Below are 26,043 nucleotides of genomic sequence, written 5' to 3'. Positions count from 1 at the left end.
ACGGTATCGGGGAGGTTCCCGTGATATTTTCCCTGGTCGCCAGGGTACTTGTTGGATTTGGGCCGCAATAGACATGAATGTATCATCCTCTAGCCTTCATATATAGCTCATGAGGGGTTTCTACGTGCGATATCTGGAGCTAAAATGAAGAATATTCTGTGCTCAATCATTTCTCATCTACCGCTGGCTATCTTGTGGCTGGCAAAAACATGGGTTTATTAGTTGTGGCTTGTCGAGATATGCTTGTCTCACTGTAGAGGCACCTCTACATGGTTCCAGCCTGTTTTGAGAATCGCTCCTCTTGTTTATTCTGAGCTTCAGTGAACGGCCACGGCAACCCACTGTCCGGTATTTGCCAGTACGTCGTGTCGGAATAATTGAGCAGAGAACATCTCCTTCCCTGTGCAAGACACTTTGGTGGACAGGCGCGTTCGTGTGTTTGGTTTGTTACCATTCATCAAGTGCTTCACACATGTGCGATATCGTCCACAGAAATTTTCCCTGACATGATAGTATCCTATGCTGCCGACAGCTGAACTTTGTTCCAAATTGCTTTCAACTTGAATGCTAATGTACGCAGTACAAAAATGTATCATAGGGTATGCGACTTTCCGTCGGATTTACGCAATACTCTCACATCATAATGTCCATTCAGCAACCAATAGGGGCTCAATACCATCAGTAATATGGGAGACGCCCTAAGATCGCTTTACTTTGCCGTTCATATAACCCATGGTCAGTTTTACCTACGCCGCAAATTCTATATTGACTTTCGGCCCAAAATGTCGTTATGCCAAGGACTCGTCGATCTTCCCTGGAGAAGGGAAGTAGGAACGTGGAACCCCTCGGCATGGCATAACTTGCGAGAGGCACGACCGGTTGTTGGTGACTTCGTTTTCTCTGCCACAATTTCGGAATAACGACGGAAAATATGCAGACCCGTGCTCCGAAGCGTTTCAGCCTTGGTCCTATGAAAATTTTCACATTTTCTAAAGCGTAGTTCCTGTGGTGTTGTGATCTCCTTCCAGTGACAAGAACAACGTGTATATTTACCTCCCGATACATCTTGACCACTCGGCTTCGGAGGTCGATGTCTGGCCTGCTCAGTAGGTAACGATTCCTCGCTTTAGCTATTTAATTCTTACAACTTTGTATGTTCATAGTCGTGCTCGCAAATGTCTGATGGTCTCGAGCGAGTAATATTTCCGACATGTCAACCTCTCTCTGCGCCACATACACAATCGTCCTACGATTCCTGAGGCTGTACGTCATTCTGGTTTCCCATGACTTTTCCAAAGCTTAATCGACTGATCCTTCTCTTAGTTGCACATTCAAACAGTCACACAGGCAGATCCATGGCTCGAGCGAAGCCCGAGTCCGCCCAGACGAGCATCTCTTGTTGTCGTTTGAAGATGATAAATGAAAGTACTGTTGTCCTCCTTCGATAACCCTTGTTTTGCACTAGGATTCTCTCTGGTCTCTTCCACAGAAGGGTAAAATTCCCATGAAGTCAACGCGCCGCTGATATTCAAATTTGCGGGCAGAACCCCTTACGTGGCGGCGTTCAGCTACGAAGTCGCGTCAGGGTTAACAAGGCATCAAGGGTCGCTGCTTTGACATGTCACTGTGTCTTTCTTGCATGTCATTGGTCGTTCCTTCGAGCTTCAAACATGAGGTGGCTTCATAACTTCTTAGCCGGTTATTGGCGCGCCTCGAGGTAAGGGTTCTCTGGAAAGCACCGGGGAGAGTCTCGGAAGCCGGTCCTGAGGCATGGGAATAATCGTCTGGAAGAACAGAGCTCAGAAGGGCAGAAAAGGGTGCGTGTTGAGGTAGATACCTCGATAGTGACCTCATGGCTAATCCTCCTCGAAACTCCCTGAAGGCTGCGGAGAACTATACACGAGGATCTGCCTTCTAGTTCCTTTGCAACATTCAATTGCGGGGATCAGGTACCCAGAGTTCAGCTACGTAGGTCAGTCATTTATTGGCTTGTGAAACACGGAATCTAGGTTGGACTGCTGTAAAGAAGCGCGGTCCGCTTTTTCTCAGCGCCCATAATGATATTGAGTCGTGACTCGCCATATGCCACCCGATCGAATACTCTGAGCTCTCTTCATCGACAGAATAGATGAGTAGGGAAGCACACCATGAGTTGCGTGAGTCTTCCTTGGCATCCTTTGAAACACACTCTCTGCGCCCTGAAATTGAAAATAAAATATTTCATATTCACTTGAAGGCGTCGAGATGTTGCTTGAAAACTCTTCAATATCTTTTTTGACGGAATCTCTGCGCAACCTATCCTAAGTCAAACTGCATCAGGAATGATCGATAGGAGTTGGCACATTCGTTGGGTTAATATTTATTATTCAATGCTCAAGAGAGCCATTCAAAAATCTAAACATAGAGAAAATATTCATTCGGTAGCTCGTTCTAGGCTAGTCTAAAGAGTTACTCTCTGTGAGCAACCAGAGAGCGACGATTATAAAACGCCGACATGCATGCTAAATTCGCTGGACAAAGAACGTAGGCCCCATTTCAGACCGAGCTTCACCGATAGGTTCCTGCACTACAGCCGCCATGCATCACCTCTGACTTTCCATCATGGAGTTAAGTTCCATCTTGAGGAACGGAAAGGCCTGAGACATACTTATAGCATCCACCATAGACGTCTATCGTTTGAAGCTCGCTGCTCGATTTCTTCTCTGCGGATCTCTGAGCAAAAACGCTCTTTTGCTCGTCCATGCATGTTCCTACCTAGAAGTGCTCGATCCAATTTCTTTGCCTTTTTTGAAATTCTGATTCCGTGATCTAGATAAAGGGTACCCAATCCTGCGTTCGTTTCATCCCTTGGTAGGCCAGGCAAATGTTCCCTGATATATATTTCTCCTAGAAGAGTTATCTACGAAAAGAAATGAACGTTTGAACTCCTGTTGTACCCACTTGCGCTTAAGCTTGCACGATACTTGTATCTTCGCTACACTTTTTCCCGCTATATGCCGAGGAGCGAATGTTGGTACGTCGCATCGGCTTTCACATATGTACGCCACATGATGATTAATATAACGTGTCTTTTGTGGTCCAGTTATGAGGGTCAAAGCTTGTCTTGATGGTACAGTGGTAGTCAATGCACTTTTGAACACGTTCTGAGGCATTTACTTCTTCAGGAAGGCGTGTTCCTTCTTTTGGATGTGCCACAGACCTAGTTCAACTGTGGGAAGCACTTGATTTCTTAAGAGCTTGCTACGCGGTTGATCTATGTCGTAAGAAACGGAGCCAAAGATAGCGGAGAATGGGAATAAAGAATTGTATGACTCTATTTCATTGCCACCATTCACCACATACTCAATGATTATCTACAGTTTAAAAGACAATTGGCTTCCATTAATAGATCCTTCTTTCTCCTTGTTCAGAGGCCGTTGCCAGAAATGGCCAAAAAGACGCGATACAAAGTATCCTGCCACTTCACCACGTGTCTCCCCTTCCTTCAAAAGCCCAGCGGTGGAACCTATCGTCTACCACGTACCCTCTCCTGAAAATTGCCTTTGCTACATACCCTCTGTCCACCGCCATGATTTTTCCTCCAGATGTCGTCGATTCGCGGGATTTGTTCATGCTCGCCGCAGTTGCCGTGGAACAGCAGCCTCTTCTCACCAAGGAAGTTGTACTCGAGGAAGATTCAGATGTTGAGGACATTACCGATCAAGTGAAGGGGAGGAAATGTGGCTCGCGCAAGAGGGCCTTGTCGTGAGTTTCGTCTGCATTCGCTACTATGGGAGAGTAATTGACGCGTCGTTCTTCACTAGCGTAGATTGTGAGGCCGAAAATTCTTTGAAACGAGCCAAGGATGAAGCTGGGAAGGTGGTGGCCACTTATTCGGTGTATGTTATTTCGTTCTTCTCTCTATTCGCGAACTGGATTAATTTTCTTGTAGGTCGAAGATCGAACGGAAATTCAGCAAAGAAAATGCTAAAGTGGCGGATGCTTCTGGGTCGGCCATGTGCGTTGTGGTATCAATCGGTTGTTAGATGTTCTGACCAATCATTTATTGTAGCGCTCCAATGCCTCGCCGCATTTACCCGTTCCCAAAACCAGCTCAAGGCATCCAAAAATCCATCAAATCTATACCGGACGTCGACATCAGCTGGATTCCCAAATCATACCGAAAAAGAAGCAGCACCTCACCCGACACTCCCATGCATAAGCTATTCTTGTCCGAGTGCAATTACCTCCTACCGGAATACCACGAAAATGGGGCTGTGAGAAGGAGGAACCAAAACGAGCGTGAGGAATTTTTGAATGCTGATGAGTGGGCTGAAGTCCGTGGGGGTTATGAGGTGAGATGCAAGGCATGCAAACGCGACATCTCGCTCGACCCCCGTGAAGGCATGTACTACGCGAACCTGTGGATCAAACATAGGTCATCGTGCCCAGGCGTTTACAGCTCTTGGCTTGAGAGGAACGGTTGGAGTCGAGATTCAGACAAGGATTGGTTTCGGAACAAAAGGATAATGCATTGAAGAACGCTAACAAAGGGGAGACGAGCGGCACGTAGAATATAGATACTGGTATTTCTCCTTCTTTAATGAATTTTCACAGCACATACTGTTACTAATGGGGTCACTCCTTTATTTTATTTTATTCTGTTTTGATTCTGCCTGTTCGGAAAGTGCTTAGTTTATTAAGCACCAGACCCTCCCTCTAACAAGCCCACCTTTTAATGCATGTATAATGCTCTTTAATTATATTCCTGCACTTCAACTAGAAGGAATTCCATCCCCTGTTGAATTCAATAGATGCTTCGGCAGCTTGTCGATTCGATCAACAATCGGGAAGGGAGTTTTCCAAATCGGGCTCCATATAGTTTGGCCGTGCTTTCTTCCCAGGCCGTCGGGTCAGCTCCATTTTTTCTTTCCTGCCAACACAGGTGGCGATCGCGCGGTATCGAGGCGCCTATGTCTTTCTATTGTGTCTGGGTTCGCACTGGTATGGAGGTGTGGATGAACATATCTGGCTGTCTACTTCGTGCAAGGATTCCGTGGCCTACATGTCTCAAGCAGGGCAACAGTTCCTGTTTGTTGCCGCGCACAATATCACAAAATAATGACCTTTTTCAGTATCTCTGAAGGTATCTTTGAATCTACATTGTATAAGCATCTTATTCCGTGCCTCCGTTATGTGATGCCGCACGGTCTGTAGCTCGAATCTAATTTGAACGCGCAAAGCCAATAATTCGGTCTGCGGTGAGACCCTTCTAACCAGAAATATATAGTTACATGATGGGCCGAATCGGTTTCGTCTTCACGAGGTCGGAATAGCTGAAGGATTGCGACCAGATCTATGACGAAGTACCAATCAATAAGAAATTTCTTGCTTCTCATGCGCTGAAATGAGATGCTTGATGCCAATAATAGCTGTAGAAGTCAGGTTAATAGGAGTAAGGCAGTCCCTCAGCTCTTCATGTATGAGTCTCCTCGACTTCTCCCTTATTTTCTTGCTAAACGTGTATGTTTTAGCCTTAGGCTCCTAATGTGCGTTATCTTGGATGGGGTTACCAAGATCATTTACTCCCTCTATCTCCCACACGTTCGGCGTATGGAGGCTCGGATCGTTTCAGTCCGCTCAGAAGGGGTCTCATTCATCATTAGCTCATACGATATGGCATGATCATTGCCTATAAGCTGAATAAAAGTCGTTAGGTTTTTTGCTCCTACATTAGCTATTCTCCGACGTTCATCAATCATCCACAACTGTCGACACCGGGACTTCGAATTGCCTATGTCTCATCTATGACTGTTGGCTTTTCTATTTCTCGTCCGCCGGGTGTGGTTCTTCCTTCTCGTTTCCCGCTGAAGGCATACTGATAGTGGTCTTAGTTTTCGTGGCAATTCCATCAAAGAGTCAACGTACCATCTTTGAACCCTACGGTCAAAAAGTCTGAGAATGACAGGAATGTATCTTCCCCTCTGGTGAAAATTGAGATCAATTTTGTATGTCTGTGCCTCGATGATATACAGATACTCACAAAACTTCAGAAGCGTTGCCGTCATCAATAAGCTCTGGGCCCAAGACAATTGGCTCGGTATGCTATTCGGTTGATGATGATGTCGCTGATAGCCTATTTCGTCGGACGGTGTCAGTTGCTTTGAGAACTTCGCAGTCTGTGAGTTCTCGAGACGATGCAAGTAAGACTGGTCGCTCTGTCTGTTCAGTACGCAAGCATCAGTCCTTTCTCTCTGTCCATAGGGCGACGGTGTCTCCTGGAATAGAAAATGGGGAGTCGTCTTCGAAGCCTGAAAGAAATCACCGCCATTTTGTTCCTCCACTCTGCGCGTGGTGTTGAACATGATTTAGAAGTCCGTAATCCCTATGCGGCGTAGATACTGGAAACGCCAACACTGTCATCGCTTTCTCATTGGCAGACTCACGAAATTCTGCGACGCTTGTGCCGCGAACGTATGATAGTATGGGCGACTCCGTACAAGGACAAATGTGTTGCTATGAACCTGGGCACAGCCATCTGTAGGTGTGGCTTTGACTCGTCATACCGTTATCTGCTAATGCATCAAAAGACTCTACGCGGTGGACCAGAGCGTCCTATGAATTGTGGCCTTTCCTCGCCCGATGAAAGATATTAATCTATACATACAGTGCACTTGCTCTCGTTCGGGAGACAGATAATGTCCTTCTCAATCGGAGATGTCCTTGGTTGGAAGCGTGCCGTGGGAGAACACGAGTTTTTTCTCCAAGCCACTCTTCCTGCGCTCAAGCCTCCCGAGGTTCGACCGTATGCGTACTCAAATGTTTTTTGCTGGAAGCGTAAGTGCCTTGCCTCGTCTACTCATGGCGCTTTCTCATGGTCGCTAGGAGCTAACACGTGTTGAAGCTATCTGAGTTAGGATCATTCAAGGGTATTACTGTGGTTCCTGCCTTCCCTCGTTTCATACATCAGCACCAACGACCATCGAAGTTCTTCGAATTTACAGAACAATTCCAACCATCCTGGAATGGTTCCTCTCATGACAGCGAATTCACGTTTCATGATGCCTTTTACTGTGCGTTTGGAGCCTCGTAGAATTTCCATCGACTTTTGAGGGAAAGGCTTGTTGTTCCGGATCCGACGTTGAATTGGGAGGACGTCGTCTCTCCTGTCTGCTCACGACATGAACATGAGGCGAATTCTCCGCTCTAATGTATGAATAGCAGCCTTCTCACTCTTCAAAATGTCATTTTCTGACGTTTCCAGCGCCACCGTGCGATATCTCGGGTGGACGTGCGTAATAATGTCTCGACCAACCCCTCGTCGCTTTCAGGATGTTGGCTCATAGCTGCTTCTGGCGAATATCTCCCTGTATCTTACGAAAGCACGTATGCGGAGGCCCGTTTTTCCAGACAGTACCTGTCAACTAGGGGACTGGAGAGACAGATGTCTTACGGATACTATAGGGTTCGAAGTTCCTCTTTTACTTCGAACGGAGAAGAAGCATAGGGATGATGAAACATGGAAGCCTCGAGTCCTTTTACATTTCAAAGTCGGCGATGATTTTGGAACGGCTATCAAAAAGGAGCCCAGGAACCTCTAAAGCTTCATCGGTATACTTCCGCGAAATGTCCTATTGCTCCATCGGGAACCTGAATACTCTCTGGATCGCTGGTTAGAACGTATTTAGCTAAGTTGGCAGGAACTCGAAATTTGTTCTCATTCGGGAGTCACTGCCGCTTCAGTGAGGCACGTAAGTGTTTATGCTCGTCAACAGCACAGCGAACAAGAAGAAGGCGGCCGCGTAAAGAAGTCCAGTTGTCGGGGCCCGAGAGCCATCACGCTCTCCCGCAACGTACCGCCAACCTACTCTGTTTCCACATATATATATGCGCTCGACGAACTTGAAGCAGACACATGCAGCTGCCTTGTAAGCTTTAGTTGTACTTTTATGATGAGACAGCCAGCCGGCTAACAATGTGTTGCTACAGAGATGATCGGACTCCGCAAAGCGCGCTTAAGAGCACCCTTTCCATCTGAAGAATGGTATGGGGCGAGCGCAAACTTGAAATTTAGGTCGTAGTGTGCTCAAACCCCTGCAACAGAAGATAATTGTTAAGAAGTTTAGATAACATAATCCTTTCTCACATGAAATCCGACCGCCAGCCAAAGTACTTGAAATCTAGAAGGCATCCTTCAGACACGGGGCCAAACGACATGGCGAAGTTTCTTATCCATTCTCGCATGTCGACGGTTGTTTTCATGGAGCTCCATTCTGGGATTACATTAGCTCCTTGTCACGTTCATCTGGAAACTAGAAGGCCAGATGCAGACAAAGCGGCCTCTGTCATTCCCAGCTAATAGTGAGTAGCCCAACGAATGCTTTCCTCACCTTTTCCTTTTTTTCTTCTTTCTTTCTTATTTTGGGAACTGGTCAGTCAGCTCACGTTCTCCCTGTTTTTGGTTTTGTAGGGTTAGGGTTGGCCTTGTTCTCGAAGGTTCTGAAAGAGCTGTTATGCAGAGGTAGGTGCGTCTTCGTCAGCTTTACTCGGATATCAATTTAGAGCAGAATTACGCATGGTTTACTCCAAAGATGAACGGAATCTATGACCTTAGTTCCAGTTGCTCACATATCTGGTGCATTGTACCGAGCTCTACCGGTAATCCATTCTCTTCGGCCTGAAGAGACCTTCAGTGCCTTGAACCCGGCTAAATTCAGAGTTCCGTTCTCGATCATTAGCAGAGATATTAGACTCTGTAAGGAACTTCGAAGAGAACTTAGCGTTTTCCTTAACTGTATCGCATGTGGTCCTCCGTTGTATTGCGCTGTGTCGTTTTTTCAAGTCGAAACAGGGGAGGATGCCGTATGGACTTAGTTCACACATCACCCGAGCAACGACTTGGTGGGTGTCTCTGTCCTTTCTACTCTATGCGAGAGGCCGATTACCGTCATAGGCACCTATGGTATGAAGCAGGGCGATAGAACTATCATGGCGCTGTACTTCAGAAGTCGTTCCTCGCTTGCAACTACTGTCTGAAACGATGAGGCGGATTTTTTCCCTCGTCGCATGGACATTTATTTGTGAAATAACGATCTTAGAAGAAGCAGTGTTTGAGCAGTGTAGGCCATGCCACTGAACTGCTTCAACAGATGGCATATCTTCGTGCTATTTTAGTTAGTGCGCACTGTTAGAGACTCTGACATCTTTGGTAGTTACGGAGGCAAGCGATAATACGGCAATCTTGAACGCGTGGATGAGTGGTACGTCCAACTCTAAGCAAGCTTTGGAAGGTCTCCGATCTTTCTCGAATATCGTTATGGGCTTCGGAATGGAAGAAGTTCTTTCGTTACAGAAATCTCGCTGAACGGGGTGGTTGCGGCTACTCAGTCGTTTGTCCTTATGGAAGCACAGTTGGCAAGCAGTATGTTACATTCTGAATAACCGAGCTTTGCTAGCTACGCTTCTTCTTACATGCTAGTATTTTTCAGATAGTCCAGAATTGGTCCCGTACGTGCTTGTGATTAGAATATCCTTTGGACGAACAGCCGTAGTACTACAGTAGTAGCAGTTCACTGAAGCACTTCAAGTCACAGTGGGTCCATTACAATCAAGGCACATTTAAGAAGCGATGGTAAATCAACGGCCCATGCAAGTCAAAGAAATCTGTCTGGAGAACAGACAACCGCTGTCGTGCCTAAGAGTTAATTTCCTGACAGAACCGACAGCTCAAGGAGAAGAAGAAGAAAGCAGGTGCCATGGGAGGGGTATCCGGGAGCAGGTCCGTTGCATCACCGACGGCATGCTAGGCCGAGGTAATTGGAATGGAACAACGACACGGTCAGCGGCCTGAATTTAAGTAACCAAGTCTGGGAGAAGCTCCTGTGAGCGAATGTCGGACGAATAGGACACATGAATCGGCTCAGTAAGGGAAATAGAGAAGACTTGGAAGGCCAAGTTATCTGAGCTTTCTTTGATGCGAGCGTCATCTTTTTGGCTGGCCGACTACTTAATAACAGAGTCAATGGAGATACCTAGAAGCATTCGATAGCTTGAGGCCAGTAGCCGTTATGGTGGGTATTTGAACGTCAAGTCTTCTGATTCTCTTTATAAATTGATAGATATAATATATATACCTGTAACGTAGCATCCTTCGATAAATCATAAGAATAACCCTCAGAACCCTTCGAAAATTCCCATTCTGTGCCTGTGTTCTCTTCCAACTCTCAGCCTTCACTTGTAGTCTTTATAGATCTTTATTGGTCCACTGGGACGACAAGGATATACTCCAATCGGTCCTTGCTGGGGAGAAATGCCTTCTTGACAGGGGGGCAAGTTCCTTTCTTAGGCCGAAAGTCGGTTAGGCGGTACCGACAAATTCAAAAGAATTGGAAAATATGGGAGAAGTGAGTACTTCTCGTTCGAATCCGCATCGCGACAAATTCGTCGGTATTCATGCAGAGTATCCGAGTCGCCCAGTAACATCAGTCGGCGCCCGAGATACCCGGATATCCACATGAGGTGGAGGGAGGATGATCCCCGGCATCTGATACTATCAGATTAAGACTGAATGCCTCTTGCGACATGGATTGGAGATGGAGAAAGTGGTCATAGCATACATCATATGATAAGCTTGGTAGGTTGGCTGCCTTTCTAAACGCTCCTCGGACTAACATGCCGTGCACATGAAGCGCTGATGCAAGTGATTCTTCGCTTCAGAAAGGCTTCAACTACTAATAATACAACGGAGACTGAATCAATAGAAGTTTGTAATTATGGTTGATATTATCATTGCTCAGAAATGGACAATGAAGCGCCTAAACATTTTACCGATGTCAACCTCTGTATTCTTGAGATGACACGGGAACGGCGAAGAATGCAAGGCATGAGAACAGCAACACGATGCACCTAGAAGCCCCAAATGCACATGATACTAGCCGATAATACCGTTAGCTTACACTAGAAAAGGCGCCGTACAATATAAATATATGTGCCTACCTAATTCGGGTTCGAGCGGCCTTGCATCGAAGACGCCACAAAGGTAGACTTATCCTAACGTGGAGACTTGTTCTTCGCTGCCAAAAAGTGGCTTCCATCCCTCATTCTTGTTAATGAAGAAGCGAAGCTGAGGTAGCCAACGATATTTGAGGTGCCGCCGGTGCTGACTCGCCATTAAGTTTTCAATGTCACGGGGGGGGGACTCTACACGAGCTTTCCTAGTGTCCCTAAGGGCTTGGCACCATCATGATTCCTCGCCGCTCGTACAAAATAAATGTCCCTGGAAACAAGAAAAGGTCCATCTCCCGAAAATCTAAACACAGAAGCCCGGGCGGACCACAATATCGTCTGAAACGTCTCGAGAACCCTAAGAGTAAGGATAGATATATTTGAACGACAGACGTTCGACAAATCGTATAGAATATAATGCACCAATTGAAAGCTGCAGGCTTCCCGGCGGTGTTTAAAGCTCTATATTTTGCTCCATCTGGCTTTTCTGAACCAAGCCAATGGCTTGTGGACGTTTGTGGGTCCCTACTGCTGCGAGATAGATATCTTTTTCAAGTTTCAAAAGCTGCAGTAAGTGCTACAATTAAGAGACGTTACCGATTTTGACAACTTTAAATGTAAATAATACAACATGAAACTTTGATGTGAATAGCCATTCAAAACCGTTTCGTGAAGAGTTTCTTTGCATGAGGCAGATACGAAGGCATTGGGCATGCCGGAGCAATTATGCTTCGGAGATACCCTGTCTCCCTTGATGATCATTCAAGCTATGTCCAGTAATAATTGAAGCGGTGTTTTGAATAATCAAGCATCCATCATGGGTACAGGGACGGTGATGTAGACGACAAGAACATATGTGTTTAGTGAGTTAGTGAGTACTTTCCTAGTTAAGTTCGTCCGACAGCGACAGAGCACCATACGCACACGCTTCCTCGATGATTCTTCGCTTCCGGAGGATCCACACCAGCAAGTATCGTAAGAGATGATCCGTAGAAGGATAATAATAGGAAACGGGATGATCGACATGAAGTACCTCCAAGCGGATACGTAGGTTGATCTTTCAGCCGTTTCGAGAATCATTCGTATGATGTTATGGCTGGAAGATTAATGCGAACGATAAGGTGGTCGGTCGTTCCTGCAGTGAGATAGACGTCGATGGTACCTGCAGCGAGGTACATACGACAGTGACAAGAGACGGACTGAGGACCGCTGAACACTGATGAACACAAACCGCTAAGACATTGATGAGCGCCCTACCGGGCGAGAAAGGGCGCTCCATAGCACTTAACCCGTTAACATCACTTCGCAGTCCATTACCTATCGCCACCGGATTCCTAAGATGAATCAGCGGTCTAGAACCTCGAGCGGCGCATGGCGAAGTCTACCCGCAATCGGGCACTTGGACTGATTGTCAGCATCCCTTGTTAATGAAAGTGGTATGAGGCACCCACAGGAGTACGGGCATCATCGGCCGAGGCTCGCAGATGTTGTGATGGTTGGGAGAAGATTATTTGGAAGTAGACGGCTGACAACAGACGTGAGCCGTCGGTACGGGGAATATATTGCAGGCAATAACAACAATCTAGGCCCCACAACGTCAGTGATATCAGGGAAATCAGTATAACACAACGTACGTTTCCTAGTCAATAAAGTGAACTTAAAACGGTAAAGCTGAGAAGAAGGCGCAGCACCCGGTGTTGGGGGGATGACTGAGCGAATGGGCTCAGCTTGCCGAGGTGCTTACGGTACGTGATAATTCTTGGAAAAGGATGCGGTAACACCCTCTCGGCAAGACGGAACGATTTCATGATGATTTCATCACCATTCGACCCTGACACAGCCACTTTCGTCTTTACCCACTCGTTCCTGCCCTTTTCATCACTTCGTAATCTCTATGAGTGCAGCCCCTCCCCCGATTAGAGTGGATGAATCCGAATACGAACGGAAGTGCCTCGCCGTCCTTTACCTCGGAACGCATGCAAATGCAAGACCACGAGCGCTTAACTATGAATATGTTTTGATGGTGTTCGGCGACCAATACAGATGGTACGTTTTTATTACCCGAGAAAACGCTCGTCAAACGTTAATTGAACTCAGGGAGCACATGTGGGCAGAAGAAAAAATACGGTATGAATTGACAGGTTATTTAAGGCATCGGACCGAACAACGCGGAAAAGGATGGTTCAGGCGTGGTGGTGGCAGGGTTAGTATGTTGTTGTCGATCCCGACCATGGGCCGCCCAGTATAAGTATTGCACGCCCGACCCTCTAAGAAGAGTTACTCCCCTCCCCCCTTACCTCTTATCTCTACGTCCTAATGTCTCCCCTCGTCCTCGTTTCACTTGCCCTTCTTCTCGCCATTCTACTTCTTGTCCTCCTTCCCCGCCGAAGCGAAAACTCTTTCCCAAGACCACCCGGCCCTAAAGGCCTCCCTCTTATCGGAAACTTGTTCGAAAGTCTCTCCCTCTCTCCCTCTTCCTTCGCGAAATGGACCGCCGAAACGGGGAGCCCCATAGTTTCGCTCAATGCCTTTGGGCAGACAATAGTCATTCTTAATTCGTGGAAAATTGCCTCTGAGCTACTCGAAAAGCGCGGATCGATTTACTCTGACCGACCGAAACCAGTGTGGTGCGGGGAATTGATAGGGTGGAAGAGCGTCGTGTTATTTGCCCCGTACGGCGAGCGATTGAGAGAGCAGAGGCGCCTCGTGAGGGGGCTCATTGACTGCAGGGAGCACATGGACAAGATTCTCAGCGTCGACGAGATGAGTCGCCACTGGAGGGAATTCCTTGGCAACTTGCTGAGAGAGCCGGAGGCATTGGATAGGCATATTCATAAGTAGGTTTTATTTCCTTTCCCCCCCGTTCGCCTTTCTAATCCAAGTATCTTAGCACTTCTGTCGGTATCCTCCTTCAGCTTTCGCACGGTATATCCTTGGATGATCACATCCAGAAAAATACCGACTCTGCGATGAGACAGTTCAGCATTGTCACCGCCCCCGGCGCTTCAATAGTAGACCTCTTCCCCCCACTCCAACACTTGCCCAAATGGTTCCCGGCTTCGTTTATCAAGCAAGCAGCTGAATACGCACGCGTTTTAGCGGACATGGTGGATGTACCTCATGGTATTGTTAAGCGGCATTTGGTGAGTAAGCCGATAATTGTTCGACAATTGACAGCTAAACCAGTGAAACAGAGCGAAAGCACGGCTAACCCGAGTTTCACGTCAACCTATCTGCAACGAGACAACGTGACTCCGGAGCAGGAGGAGCTCATCAAGTGGACCGCCGCGTCGATATATTTTGGTGGTTCTAACACTGTACGTCTTCTTTCACTATTTAAAATTTCGTCCTTTTACTGATTGTGATATGCAGAGCGTACCGACCCTCCTGACATTTTTCCTCGCGATGTCCTTGCATCCCGAAGTGCAAAGAAAGGCCCAGGCCGAAGTCGACGCTGTTACAGGCGGAACGCGTCTTCCGACACTCGAAGATCGCGCGCAAGGTCGCCTGCCGTATGTCGAAGCTATCGTCCAGGAAACTTTCAGGTGGAATCCTGCAACGCCGATAGGTAGGAGGGGCCGTTCTCGGCACTCTTTATCATCATCTGCTGCGCTTCTGACACCCGTCATCAGGCTTCCGCGAAACTACCAAAGACGACGTGTACGAAGGCTACCTTATCCCCAAGGGGTCTATTGTAATGCCGAACATTTATGGCTTCTTACACGACCCTGAGACGTACAAAGATCCGATGACATTTAATCCCGACCGGTTTATGGGCAGTGACAGGGAGAGAGATCCGAGACCACCGTGCTTCGGATTTGGAAGGAGGGCGTGTCCTGGTGAGTCGACTGGTTTTTTTTTTCATCAAGCCTAGTACTTATGGAGCCGCAGCGCTTGGACTTGGCGAAACGAATGTCTTCCTCGCTGTCTCTGCTACTCTGGCCGCGTTTGATATTACTTCCAAGTCGCAGACAGAATCACCTTTACCCGCCTCCGAATATTTTACGACCGGTGGGACGATAAGCAGACCGAAGCCATTCGACTGCGATATAAGGCCCAGGAACGAGGGGGTTGTCACACTTATAACGGCAGAAAATGATTAGGGCCTCCCTTTTACTGCTAAGCATTGAACAATCTTTATTATGACCGGATCTTACTGCTCCTAAGTATCTATGTGCTCATTATCGTTACCGTACTGTACACAACATAAGTTCTTATTACTTACGCGCTTACTAAAAGTCCTGCCTTACTTACTAGACACGCCTTATCTAGTCTAGGAATTCGACCTCGCTTTCAGGATTGTTACAGCAACATTCAGATTAATTGCATCATGCATTTTTTTTTTCGCACACAATGTCTCGTAATGAGAAAAATACTTAGCGGCGTAGACATGTCGGCGTTCCAGGCGACTTTGAAAAAACAAGTCTCCCGGGTTCAGACAGGCATTTAATTAAGAATTGTATGATAACCGGAGTCATTAGCAAATCTAGACTTAAGAGGCACCAAAGCGAGGAGAACTATCACTTGCGTATATTAAGTGAGCGAAGCTTGGCCTTTTCCAGTAACAACTGACATAGATCGTGACGACCGGACGTCCCCCCTCCCGACAGTGAAATACGTACGACAAGCCGCCACAAAAGCCCAAATCTCCAAGCTTATCTGGCACTACCCTATGTTCTTCGCTTTCTGTCCCCAACGGTTCGCTAGCTTACAATCAATGATGGCCTGTCATTGAAGGTCTGGATATCGCAACGCCGAGTCTACAAAGAGCAGCGAGTGGAGGACAGATTAGGCCAGGCTATCCATCCATGGATGATCGCGTCAGTTGAATCCTCATAAATCATGGCGGTGACTAACGTCATGGTTATGCGGCTACCTAGTACATGTAAGAGCAAGAAGAGGCTCCATAACAGGAAACAAGACACACGAGCGATTGAATACGAACGAGATGCGCCATTCGGAAGTAGCTCGTGTAATCGCTCGTTCGTCAATCATGCCAGAACGAGAAGCAACGTGAATCCAGAACGCTCTCTTTTCCTATCCAGGGTCTCGAATGCGACTCATAATCCGAGTTTAACGGTATGAGCCTATCCTCTAGAGGATATATTCGATCATCACCCCTTATTGCGCGTAGGAGCGTGGGTGGGAGACTCCAGGAAGACTTACGCTGCTTGCACTGCCGGCGATCAAGCCATCAGAGTTCCTGCATCACCATCTTTACGAGAGACCAAGAGCTATTGAGTGTAAATCAATCAGCGGATGGACGACAAACTTGGCAATCATTCTCACCAGCGGCAGCGGCCAAAATGTCAGCAGCCATGTGGATCCCTCTTCGCACAACTGAGACGGCGCCTAACGATGGGCTGTGCAGCTGAGCGGCGTCGAGTAATGGGTGCATCTTCAGAATTGAATAGTGATAGAACACGGCACAATCAAGAGTCCGCTTGTCACTCTCGAGGTTCGTCTGTTCGTGTTTAGTTCATCGCCTGGGAAAAAAGAGCCACGGGTATGGCATTATCACGAGGAGAACCCATTGTTTAGTATCAAACAGTCTTCTTGGGATGCAGATATCAGCTAAGGCGCGGAACTAATGGTGTAGACGGAGTTCTAGCCATAATTATTGCTACACCACGCGTCACCGTAGACAACAGAGAAGAATGAAATATTAGCTTTGCGTGTGTACTCACTCACTCATTGGGGCACATGTACATCGCAAAAGAAGGTTTCCATCTACGACTAACACTATAAACACACGAGAACCCCAAAATCATGGGTTCCAATGAAGTGTTCGAACGTTAGTCTCGAGTTGAGAAATTGCACATTTCACAGTCGTGGTCGGCGGAAGACGCAGCTCGGCACGCACGAGATACGTGGTATTTGGGAAGGAGGACGAAGGGGAAGATGCATCTTTATCTTCAGGCCACTCCCGGCGAGCAGCTATTTCGGGTCAATCAAAAAGCGGCAAAAATAGGCGGATGAGAGATAAATTTCTGTCGAGCGATCCTGAGCACAGCAGAAAAATGCGTCGGGCTTTATCATTAAAAGTAATCCCGACGTATGTCGTTGTGGATAAAGGCTTGGTCAAAATTTGATCCACATTCCAATCTAATAGTCAGTTGCCAAGGGTGAGGTTCATTGACAAAAGAGAATGCGCGTTGTTAAAGCCTAGGACGACCTGATATTCATCCCGATTGGTGAAAACTGAGAGTATACAGACGCTGGTCTAGAATTCGCAAGTCCCGTAAGATATCAAAAACCATGCAACATTAGGGAAGAAATTCACCAAGGTAGAATTTACGGGCGTGAGAAACTGCATCTAAATGCAGGGACGGAACCTTAACCATAGCGACCTGTTCCCCCTTTCTCATTGAAACTGACCCATTTAGGCTTTCTCTACCGCGGGAATCGGTCCTATTCGTATACCCACATAGCTCATCAGGTTGAGCGGTTCATCCTGGGGCATGTATCGGAATTGGCGGCACACACACACCCTTCGAATGTCATCACGGTGCCAGGTGAAGGGCAAATGAAAACGGATTTATCTGCTACAATCTATCAGATGCTCGGGGATCAGGTGTTCGTCCAAGAGTGACTCGTGGACAGTACGCCGACATGACCGACAGCGACGGAGATGGTGGCCCCCGAAGAAACCTGGACGGCCTTCCACGCGCCCAGGGTTCAACCGAGTCGTTCAATAGCTGCTATATGGAGCACCTTAAAGACCGTCCTTTTGACTGTCTCAATGGATTAAGGATCAGTCATCGTGATTGCTTCGTGAAACAAAAATAGCCGATAACGTGGACCTAGGGAGGAATCGAATTCGTGTTACAATAGCTTCTTGACAAGGAAAATACTCTTGAACGTCTGCATGATTGCCAGCTCGCTGTCGTAGCCACAAGGCTGAATCGTGTCCTGGACGCGGTGGAGGCATCTTTGCTTCATCATCCCTGCAGTAGCGAAACTCGGTTCTCCTGCAATGAACCGTAAGAATGGGTAACGAACAAGAGAGCACAAACGAACAGATACATCCCCATCTGTCTCCTCTCGTCTCGTAGGTCGTGCACGTCGTCTGATTCTTCCTGCAATATCACTCAGGGCTACGTTTATACGAGAAGTCCTCTAATCAATCTATCTTTTCCAGCACGAACGGCGAAGAGGGAGATTTCGTCGCTAGCGGGGGAATGCTCCCTTGAACACTGAGCGATATATCCGTGGCGCGAAACTACATGCGAACAGTTGCCTCGGCCATGATTTGACCGACCGCGCCTGCTGAACGAAGGTCTAGCTAGCCCATCGTCGATAAACGGCGATGATGGCGAAGCCGTCCAATGCGTAGCGGGCCGCGAAAAAGCCTTCGTTCCGGAAATGCCACTATTACCGATTGCTCGTCGAAGGAGACATGGAGCTCCATCAGTGACCATCCCGAAGTGCACAAGCGACTCTCTATGGGCGTCTTGAAACATAATAGATAACGAGACATGCCGTGAACTACCACTGTAATATCACGGAGATCACAGACCGGGAGTGACCTTCGGAGAGACGGTATCGCGTGCAGCGTGCAGTAGTACATGGATGAATTGGTTGGAGTTGACCCTATGAAAGAAGCTCGTCTGATACTGCAGCTTTGTTCCGTGATCCTGGCGTATCGTAAGGGGCTTTCTAAAGTCGTCAAGAGCGCTGATTTGCATACTGCAGCAGGTTTGATAATCGTTGGCTTCATCAAACCTGTTATGTGGAGAAGTTCTTCTGTAATGAATCATGATTAGAATGCATCAAAGAAAAACATCGGAACCTATTATATCCGCCAACATCCCCTTGCTTCCTTCCCCTTGAGCTACCCCGCGTCTTCGCGCATTACGAGACGTATTGCGGGTCACCAATTTAGACCATCCCCGTTGGGCTGGCTTCACAGTGCAGAGCAATAACAGTACTTCAAACCGAGGAAGCATCCGCTCCAGATGAGCAAGGTATAGGACACGAACGTACGAAGCACGATGACTGATGACACCTACATCGTGATTGCACATAGCATTCTGTCGTGATTGCGAGTGGGAACATCGGGAGAAGCTAGCGGATGCGTTAGAGCGGAGCAACGGCTTGAAAGTTAATGCGTAAACTAACACACGGTGTAGAACATTCCTCTCTAATCCAGCCGACATCGGATACAAGCAAGTCGCAAGTCTCGTGAACAAGGGAAAGGGACAATGCTGAGAACGGAACCGCAGCAAAGGAGATGTTTAGTATTTGCCACCCTCAGACTGTCACCATCATGTAAAAAAGAGCACACGAAGCTGACGTGAAGTTGACTGTATCAAAAGTCGACTAGCCTTCTCAGATGCACATTGAAAATGAAAAATGACGAGGATGCCTGGAATCAATGCTACGGCTATTTGATGTGAAGCCACTGATAATCAATCATCTTATAGGTACCGACAATTCCTAATGACACAACCTATGATTCAGAGCCTTGCGAGTTCCTAATCGCCATGAGAATGGCGGAAACCTCGCCGAGAAAAAATCATGCACCATTCCAGCAGCACTAGCAAAGACTTAGAACGGCACATAGGGACCTGCAACAAAGGCCTCACCTCGTCCCCCTGACGTCGACTACTGAAAGACAAAGTGTTGTGACTGGGACGGCGAGAGCTGCACGTAAATATACATATTTTCGACCCTGAAATCCAAGTGAACGTCTTCAGGAGAGCGATTGAAACATGAGCCTACATAAGGCTATGGGGCGACTCATCGCACGAGATGCCTCTTCGAGAGCAGTTATTGTCATGGATTGTAACGGTGCGAGGATCGCATGTATGGACTGGAGAGTCTAGTGTCGGAACTGACTTCCTTTGCAGCTGTTCTGGATGGACCATTATTCCCAATTCTCTGTAACCTGAGTGATCTCGTCCGCAATTGGATAGCGGACCATGACCCTCGCGAGCAAAAAGGAGATCCGACAAGACCGTAAGGAGACCCTACGGTTACGGTAGTGAATGCTATTTATTGCATCAGATACGGCATTGTTTCATAACAATGAATACTCACGACACAGGGCGAAACTCGTCATGAGAAGTATATGAGGGCTAGAGGATGATACATTCATGTCTATTGCGGCCCAAATCCAACAAGTACCCTGGCGACCAGGGAAAATATCACGGGAACCTCCCCGATACCGTCATCAAAGGTCAGAACCTTGGAATGAATATTGAATCTGTATACATCAACAGAAGTATAGTACCTACCCCCTCGAAACATGACAAAATTGTCATCCGTCTCCGGGGGACTCGAGACAAGAGTATTGTATCACAGCTAGGCGTACGATTGTCTGCTCCAAAAAGTTGTAGACAATGAGCGCTATCGATGACTGGTCAGCAAGGAAATACGGTGAAGATAAATAGACAGCATACAGTACGCCACACGCTATGAGGCCGTGGCACGCTCTTATGAGACCGAAGAGCGGAAGTGGCAATTTGGGACTCGCTGCAGGCGACGTCAACCATGAAAAGGAGACAACAGACAACCTTGAAAGCGTCACCTGATGGTTGAGGGGGTGGATCCTGTTCCCGGTAGCAGTGGTCGGCGGTAACGTTGGCTAAGTTTCGTTCCTGTAACCAAGATTCAGCATATATCCAGCACTCCGCATGATTCTCTAACCTCTTTCAATATCCGAAGTTCAGCAACCAGTTTCATTAGAGCCAGAGCAACCTCACCTCACTCTGCGGCTACAAAAAAGTGGAATGAGGCAGATGACTGTACACGGCTGAGAATAAAGGTATGAAGGGAAAATGAGAGAACGGACGCTTTGCCTCTCGTGAATCATCTAAAGTGACGATACATCACAAACTAGGTCGGTGCTACTTTCGACGTGTATGCACGATTACTGAGAAAGGTCTTGTGAGATACATCATGAACAGCAAACGGGAGGGAAGTCGAATCACCTCGAGCAGTGATCTGATCAGTGGCCGCCGCGCCTATTCCAAGCTATATGACCGTCATGAAATCGCTTCCTCCAAAGAAATAGGACCTTTGGCAGCCATCAGTCCCTCCGGAATACGAAAAATCGCCAGGACGAGGGCGATGGAGGATTTATGTCGTACGAGACGTGATGCCTAAGAAATCTTGTCAGAATGTGTTTGTATGCGCGACAGAAATGCGCAATAATTACCGTTCCAGTTGTCACACGTGTTACCCATGATACGTCCTCTTCATCGTCATCCAGAAAATGGCAGAAAAAGGTAGATGCTAGGCATAGAATGGAGCGGGAAAGAGAATGGGGTGCGTGTCAGTGGAGATGACGATGGTCGGAAGGAAAACCGGATCCCGGAAGGCCTGAACCTACGGCTTCGTAAGCAAATAAAACCAAGCGATGACTCCCGATTTGGGAAACGACAGGGACATCCTAGCAAGAGGCGATTCTTCGTATTCCAGAGCCCTTGGATCTGGCCTAGTCCAGTTACGGTTCAGCAGCCATTCATATAACAACCAGAATCGGAATTAAAATATTCTAATGCATGGATATTCACAGTGATATCGATAAACTTTAAACGAGTGGTCCAAACCAAGACCTACAAAATAATGAAACGAGTGTGAGCCAAGATACCAGGAAATTTTCTTTATATTCCATCGCTTCACAATTTCGCTTTAGTATCCTCAATTGACTGCCTATGCTTCCTGAACCATTTCTTGTCTGAATCAATGCCCATCCCATTCTCCCTGAGCCAAATCGCGTAAATGCCTGGGCAGAAAGACCTATGCTTGACCCAGAAGTTAGGGTAATAGTAACCATTGCGACTGTCCAGTGCCACGGCGCTATCACATCCCTTGCAAACGACCCTATACTTCTCAATGACTTTAACCCATTTGTCGGCGTCTAGGAACTCCTTGCGTTCGTGGCAAGTCTTCCTGATCATCTTCCCGAATTCGTTGTGGTTCGGCATCGGATAAGTGCACTCGGACATGAAATGACTGTGCAGCAACGTGTCGTTGCGTACAAGCCATTCGTAGACTTTGGGAATCCGGCTGAGGTCAACGAAGTCGAAGCGTTGAGCGCGGTTTTGTAGTGGGGGAATGCGAGGAGGGAGGGGAGGGCTGAGATTGAGATTAATTGTGAGAAACGCAAGGGTTGGATGAGAGGTGAAAAGAACGTGCCTGGCGGAACCAGAAGCCTCAGCCAGTTGCTCGGAACGATGGACGATGAGGTGAGGACTGAGTTAAGCCGTCAGTACTATGCAGTGAAGACAATCCAGAATTATAACATACACTTGAAATACTACCAGACTAGCTTCGTACTTATCCAGCTTCGACGGACGTCCAGCGTCCCCGTCAACGCTAGATACGCACTCAGTGTGCTGCGATATAAACCATTCCGGAAGGACGCACGATGAAGCGCTCTTATGACCACCACAGTCGCTACTCGTCTCCGGGGTGTCTTCAACCGTAGACGCCCTCACGGCACGATCTTCAGGATACATCCTGAGCCAGAGAGGGATCTGCTCCAGAGCGCAGTCAGCAAGTGTGAGCATCGCACTGCGTTCAACTTCGCATGGTGCCATTTCAGAGTGGTATAAAATCTGAGAGTTGGTGGGGGGGGAGGTGATATTCTGCGAGCTATGAGCTGAGCTTTTTAAATGAAATGGAAGTGCATGGGGGCCGAGTGGCATTCAACATTGTCTTGCGACGATTTCTAAAAGGAGAAAATAGAACATTGTAGCTCCTGCTTGTCAATTGATGAAGAAGACAAAGACTTTGTCCTCACGGCACATTCCAGCATTTCCATCTTGTCGTCACGATTACACTCCTGAAAATTTCGCTAGGCAGGGCGGGCAGGGCGGTCAGAGACATACACTGGCCATGTGGCCCTAGGCAATTTGTGGGCTAAGACCAGCGGCTGGGAGAAGTTCCAGTGGCAAACAAAGACCATTTTCTCGGTGCCAAGAGAAATTTAAAAAGTTATCAAAAACTAGAGCTTCTCACGTATCGATGTTGAAGCACCTTTCCTAATCGTACAATGTCAAAGCTTGTAAAGTCGGTTTTATGACAAGCACCGGTCCCTACCTTAGGTTATGGCATAGAAACGGCCACACTCCGGTCACTCTTGTGAGCGAATGGCACATCTACGTGTTCCAATACAGTGGCGGTCATCCAGAAATTGAGACCTGACCTTGAAAAAAGGCTAGCTGGTAACATCAAGTCGGTTGCCTCGATAACCGAACTAACAAGTGGAGGTGGCTGCAGCGAATAAATCCAGAAACGCTTTGAAATATATCATACTTGAAAGAGTCTCCAAATCCATGGCTTTCGCAAAACAGGACAAAAATACATTCCATAGCCGTACATTTGTCTTATCAAGAAGCTCAGTGCAAGACATGAGAATCTCGAATACAGGGCTGGGAAAACTTTGAGGACATGTAGCAGGACGAAGCATGCACAGCGGCCTAGTAAAACATGTTTTGTCGGATAGCCATCTTGGAAGCTGAAGGTGATCCCAGTGCAAGCAGCATAGAAGAAAAGTATTTATCAGAGAATTTTGTTATCTTTCCGTACTCGATGCCAGCGGTAGAATGTATCATGAAGGAAAAGCAAGAGCAAGGTTCGCTTGTTGGTCGCACCCGCGAAGAGTCGGAAGGAAGTCGGGAGTCGGGACACTATTGGTGGCTGTACCATAAGGGCCGGTTAACCAAAGATCAACGATCTCAACGGACGCGAACGGAACCTTCGCTCGAACCGCGACCATCCACATTACTGTCACTGTTATCACGCGTAAACAGGCACTTTCTGCATGTGTAATGTCCTGTTTCCTGGTATAAAAGCTGCTCGCTCCCGCACCAGCAAGGAAGAAGGTAAACTTCACTTTTCTGCACTTTTTCTGATATGCTTCTTTGTGTATTTAGATGAAAATTCGCTTGTTCGAGAAGTAAATGTTCGTCAATACCATGGTATCCCCTCCTGAAGGGCGTACACGCGAGGTTTCATCCCAACAGAGTGGCCAAGGTGGTTGAATAGAGCAGCTTCGCAGGTACGCTGCAGCACTGGCATTGTATCGTTATTTGCGTTGCTGCTCTGGAAGGTATGTGCGTTTCCGTTCGTATGTTTCGGGCTATATACTGAACGCTTGGTGTAGAGGGCGCCTCTCATCTAGGAAGAACAATACTCGGACCACTGGTAGATTCCTCTTGTACCAGTTACCCCCATTTTGTGAAGGTCTTCGTGGCTGGATGGCGAATAGCATATGCGAGAATGGGTTTGCTGTAAATGCTCCGTATGTTCCGCTCGAGATTTACCCCGCTATCCTCTAACACGATGACCAGCCAGGTCTTACCGTATCGCGATATGGCTTGTGTTCAATATAGCATTCTCAGTGATCAGCTCAGTTTCCACTGTCCGTTTTGGTAGTTTGTCCTGTCGCCACTTTTATATCACTGGGGTCCACATGCCTCACATTTTGCTGGTCCAAGATACGTGATGCGGAATGGGCAAGGATATGTCTCTCGGATGGAAGAAAGTCGGGTCTAGCGGCTTGTCTTGGTTTTTTTCGCCTTTTCGATATGCGGAGATTTATAACGAAATCGATGCTCAGAAGCTGGTAAGTGGACTTTGGCTGGTCGCAATGATGTTGTTCTGACTACCGCGTAGATTAAGCCAACAGCATTGTCAATGGGCTCTGAAGTGCTCAGCGGTCATCGGTGATGGTCCTCGATTGGGAAAATCACGTCGACATATGGAAGAGGTAGGTTACTTCCGGTTTGACTGATTCTCGCGTTTACTGGACATAGCAATGTCCCATCAGACGCTTCGTCCCGAGGAGTGCGTTGTTTGACTCTCGAACTCTCCGTCGGTGGGAGTGATGTGCTTTGAACTGCTTTTCGCGATAATGGTTAGCCAGGCTCGTCCAGCTACTATGCGAGAAGAGCATTTATTGTCCGCGGATGCAAACGGTATCGAGAATCGACGACTATGTTTACTGGGGCCGCTTCTGCTTCAAGTACGGGCGAGACCTGTGAGAGCACCGAAGGGGTGGGCTATTCCTGTTATTGTGCTCTTCTCTGTCGTTGACCGTGTATTATTTGAAGGAGACTGTTCACTGGCGCCAAAGGTGCATCCACTGAAAAGCCAGTTTTGAACGCGGTTACATGCAAGCACGAATATTGGACCTATATTGGCGGACGTCAGTACCCTCCCCCCAACCCCTCCTTTCCTCGTATAAATGGCCCCGCGGATCCTCTTGCCTGCATCACAAACATGAACACCAACCGCAACCAGCTGTGCTCTACCAACAGCAACAAAACGTGGGAAGCTTCGATTTCCACTATCACTCGTCGTGCCGAAGAGGAATTCAATCCGCAATAAAGCACCCGATGCGACCAGACATTATGGTCCATCAAGCATATGCGGAACCATCTCGACCTATCTGGTCGACACCCGTACCGCCATACCTGTAGGCGGGGTTTCTTGAACAATAACTCCTATAAGATGGTAGGTCCCTTTTCTCATTTTCGTGTACCTCGACATCGACTGACTGTTTCCTCGCAGCCACTGTTCCTATCGGATTATCATCACTGTTGTGACGAGGGCGATGAGGAGTTCCAGTCCTCCTCTGCTCTTAATCAGCATGATGAGCAACCAAGTCGGCACAACTGCTATTACGAAGAAGGTGATTGCGAGAGGAGCCCTGAAGGGTTGGAAGATGCTGGCTCGCAAGGAAGAGCAGGGGAACCAGGAAGAGGCTGTCGCCCTCGAATAAATCGAAGAGGAAACTCCGATGTTCCGGGTGGAGGTTGGTATCGCGATCTTGGTAGGTTCGCTTCTACATTCTACCTTACTCACGCTAACGGCGTATCTCGTAGCATCTCAAGAAACGAATGCAACGCCAGCCTATACCAAAAGCCACTGTGAAACAGACATGACCGGTGTGCTTGTGTCCATCGTAAGTTCTCTTCTCTCGCAGTGTAAGGGCATGTAACTGATTTTCATCGTAGATGCATCCGCCAGACATTTATACGGAGTCAGGGATGGCCATCGTGCCGACAGCCTGGTCGTCTTGGCCAGCTGCAGAAGATCGATTTG

At 47.6% G+C, this 26,043-nt stretch overlaps 8 protein-coding genes across 8 annotated transcripts; 4 read left to right on the top strand and 4 right to left on the bottom strand.

Annotated features, from left to right (window-relative positions):
* Positions 1–1,430: 1,430 nt before the first annotated feature.
* BT62DRAFT_797829 (uncharacterized protein) lies at positions 1,431–1,950 on the bottom strand. Its single transcript, XM_043182327.1, has one exon. The coding sequence runs from the start codon at positions 1,852–1,854 to the stop codon at positions 1,588–1,590; it is 267 nt and encodes an 88-aa protein (XP_043032671.1). The 5' UTR covers positions 1,855–1,950; the 3' UTR covers positions 1,431–1,587.
* Positions 1,951–3,568: 1,618 nt separating this feature from the next.
* Positions 3,569–4,517, top strand: BT62DRAFT_1014298 (uncharacterized protein; the record flags this gene model as incomplete). The annotated part of the gene is made up of 4 exons (XM_043178190.1): positions 3,569–3,744; positions 3,804–3,878; positions 3,932–3,997; positions 4,052–4,517. The coding sequence occupies 4 exons, from the start codon at positions 3,569–3,571 to the stop codon at positions 4,515–4,517; spliced, it is 783 nt and encodes a 260-aa protein (XP_043032670.1).
* Positions 4,518–6,677: 2,160 nt separating this feature from the next.
* BT62DRAFT_1014296 (uncharacterized protein) lies at positions 6,678–7,580 on the top strand (the record flags this gene model as incomplete). Its single annotated transcript, XM_043178189.1, has 5 exons — positions 6,678–6,816; positions 6,897–7,068; positions 7,133–7,190; positions 7,244–7,379; positions 7,444–7,580. 5 exons carry the CDS (start codon positions 6,678–6,680, stop codon positions 7,578–7,580), a joined length of 642 nt encoding a protein of 213 aa, XP_043032669.1.
* A 4,286-nt stretch (positions 7,581–11,866) lies between these two features.
* Positions 11,867–12,791, bottom strand: BT62DRAFT_1081761 (uncharacterized protein; the record flags this gene model as incomplete). Its single annotated transcript, XM_043179707.1, has 6 exons — positions 11,867–12,040; positions 12,099–12,182; positions 12,215–12,364; positions 12,435–12,565; positions 12,618–12,692; positions 12,728–12,791. 6 exons carry the CDS (start codon positions 12,789–12,791, stop codon positions 11,867–11,869), a joined length of 678 nt encoding a protein of 225 aa, XP_043032668.1.
* A 51-nt stretch (positions 12,792–12,842) lies between these two features.
* On the top strand, positions 12,843–15,343 carry BT62DRAFT_958185 (cytochrome P450). Its single transcript, XM_043188441.1, has 7 exons — positions 12,843–13,029; positions 13,081–13,820; positions 13,874–14,126; positions 14,178–14,300; positions 14,356–14,563; positions 14,616–14,822; positions 14,875–15,343. Exons 2-7 carry the CDS (start codon positions 13,300–13,302, stop codon positions 15,084–15,086), a joined length of 1,524 nt encoding a protein of 507 aa, XP_043032667.1. The 5' UTR covers positions 12,843–13,029; positions 13,081–13,299; the 3' UTR covers positions 15,087–15,343.
* Positions 15,344–20,081: 4,738 nt separating this feature from the next.
* On the bottom strand, positions 20,082–20,840 carry BT62DRAFT_797537 (uncharacterized protein). Its single transcript, XM_043182326.1, has 4 exons — positions 20,635–20,840; positions 20,516–20,585; positions 20,388–20,460; positions 20,082–20,334 (listed from the first exon to the last, which is right to left on the bottom strand). Exons 1-4 carry the CDS (start codon positions 20,668–20,670, stop codon positions 20,166–20,168), a joined length of 348 nt encoding a protein of 115 aa, XP_043032666.1. The 5' UTR covers positions 20,671–20,840; the 3' UTR covers positions 20,082–20,165.
* A 629-nt stretch (positions 20,841–21,469) lies between these two features.
* On the bottom strand, positions 21,470–22,843 carry BT62DRAFT_939228 (uncharacterized protein). Its single transcript, XM_043187684.1, has 4 exons — positions 22,360–22,843; positions 22,240–22,308; positions 22,129–22,185; positions 21,470–22,068 (listed from the first exon to the last, which is right to left on the bottom strand). The coding sequence occupies exons 1-4, from the start codon at positions 22,530–22,532 to the stop codon at positions 21,609–21,611; spliced, it is 759 nt and encodes a 252-aa protein (XP_043032665.1). The 5' UTR covers positions 22,533–22,843; the 3' UTR covers positions 21,470–21,608.
* A 1,605-nt stretch (positions 22,844–24,448) lies between these two features.
* Positions 24,449–25,939, top strand: BT62DRAFT_1014288 (uncharacterized protein; the record flags this gene model as incomplete). Its single annotated transcript, XM_043178188.1, has 8 exons — positions 24,449–24,562; positions 24,626–24,706; positions 24,767–24,783; positions 24,859–24,993; positions 25,050–25,265; positions 25,329–25,452; positions 25,510–25,771; positions 25,824–25,939. 8 exons carry the CDS (start codon positions 24,449–24,451, stop codon positions 25,937–25,939), a joined length of 1,065 nt encoding a protein of 354 aa, XP_043032664.1.
* Between the last annotated feature and the right edge of the window lie 104 nt (positions 25,940–26,043).

The sequence above is a fragment of the Guyanagaster necrorhizus genome (assembly GCF_019112545.1).
Source record: "Guyanagaster necrorhizus MCA 3950 unplaced genomic scaffold BT62scaffold_90, whole genome shotgun sequence".
In the NCBI taxonomy this organism is placed as follows: Eukaryota; Fungi; Basidiomycota; class Agaricomycetes; order Agaricales; family Physalacriaceae; genus Guyanagaster; species Guyanagaster necrorhizus.
Note: the sequence above shows the minus strand (reverse complement) of the source record. Positions and strands in the feature narration are given on the sequence as shown.

Coding starts and splice junctions, on each gene's coding strand:
- BT62DRAFT_939228 (XM_043187684.1), bottom strand. CDS start 22,532: ATGGCACCATGCGAAGTTGAACGCAGTGCGATGCTCACACTTGCTGAC. Junction 22,309..22,359: donor GGTCATAAGAGCGCTTCATC/GTGCGTCCTTCC, acceptor GTGCGTATCTAG/CGTTGACGGGGACGCTGGAC. Junction 22,069..22,128: donor GAGGCTTCTGGTTCCGCCAG/GCACGTTCTTTT, acceptor TCTCAATCTCAG/CCCTCCCCTCCCTCCTCGCA.
- BT62DRAFT_797537 (XM_043182326.1), bottom strand. CDS start 20,670: ATGAAACTGGTTGCTGAACTTCGGATATTGAAAGAG. Junction 20,461..20,515: donor TCCACCCCCTCAACCATCAG/GTGACGCTTTCA, acceptor CGTCGCCTGCAG/CGAGTCCCAAATTGCCACTT. Junction 20,335..20,387: donor CTCATAGCGTGTGGCGTACT/GTATGCTGTCTA, acceptor AGTCATCGATAG/CGCTCATTGTCTACAACTTT.
- BT62DRAFT_797829 (XM_043182327.1), bottom strand. CDS start 1,854: ATGAGGTCACTATCGAGGTATCTACCTCAACACGCACCCTTTTCTGCC.
- BT62DRAFT_958185 (XM_043188441.1), top strand. CDS start 13,300: ATGTCTCCCCTCGTCCTCGTTTCACTTGCCCTTCTTCTCGCCATTCTA. Junction 14,127..14,177: donor GTATTGTTAAGCGGCATTTG/GTGAGTAAGCCG, acceptor CCAGTGAAACAG/AGCGAAAGCACGGCTAACCC. Junction 14,823..14,874: donor TGGAAGGAGGGCGTGTCCTG/GTGAGTCGACTG, acceptor ATGGAGCCGCAG/CGCTTGGACTTGGCGAAACG.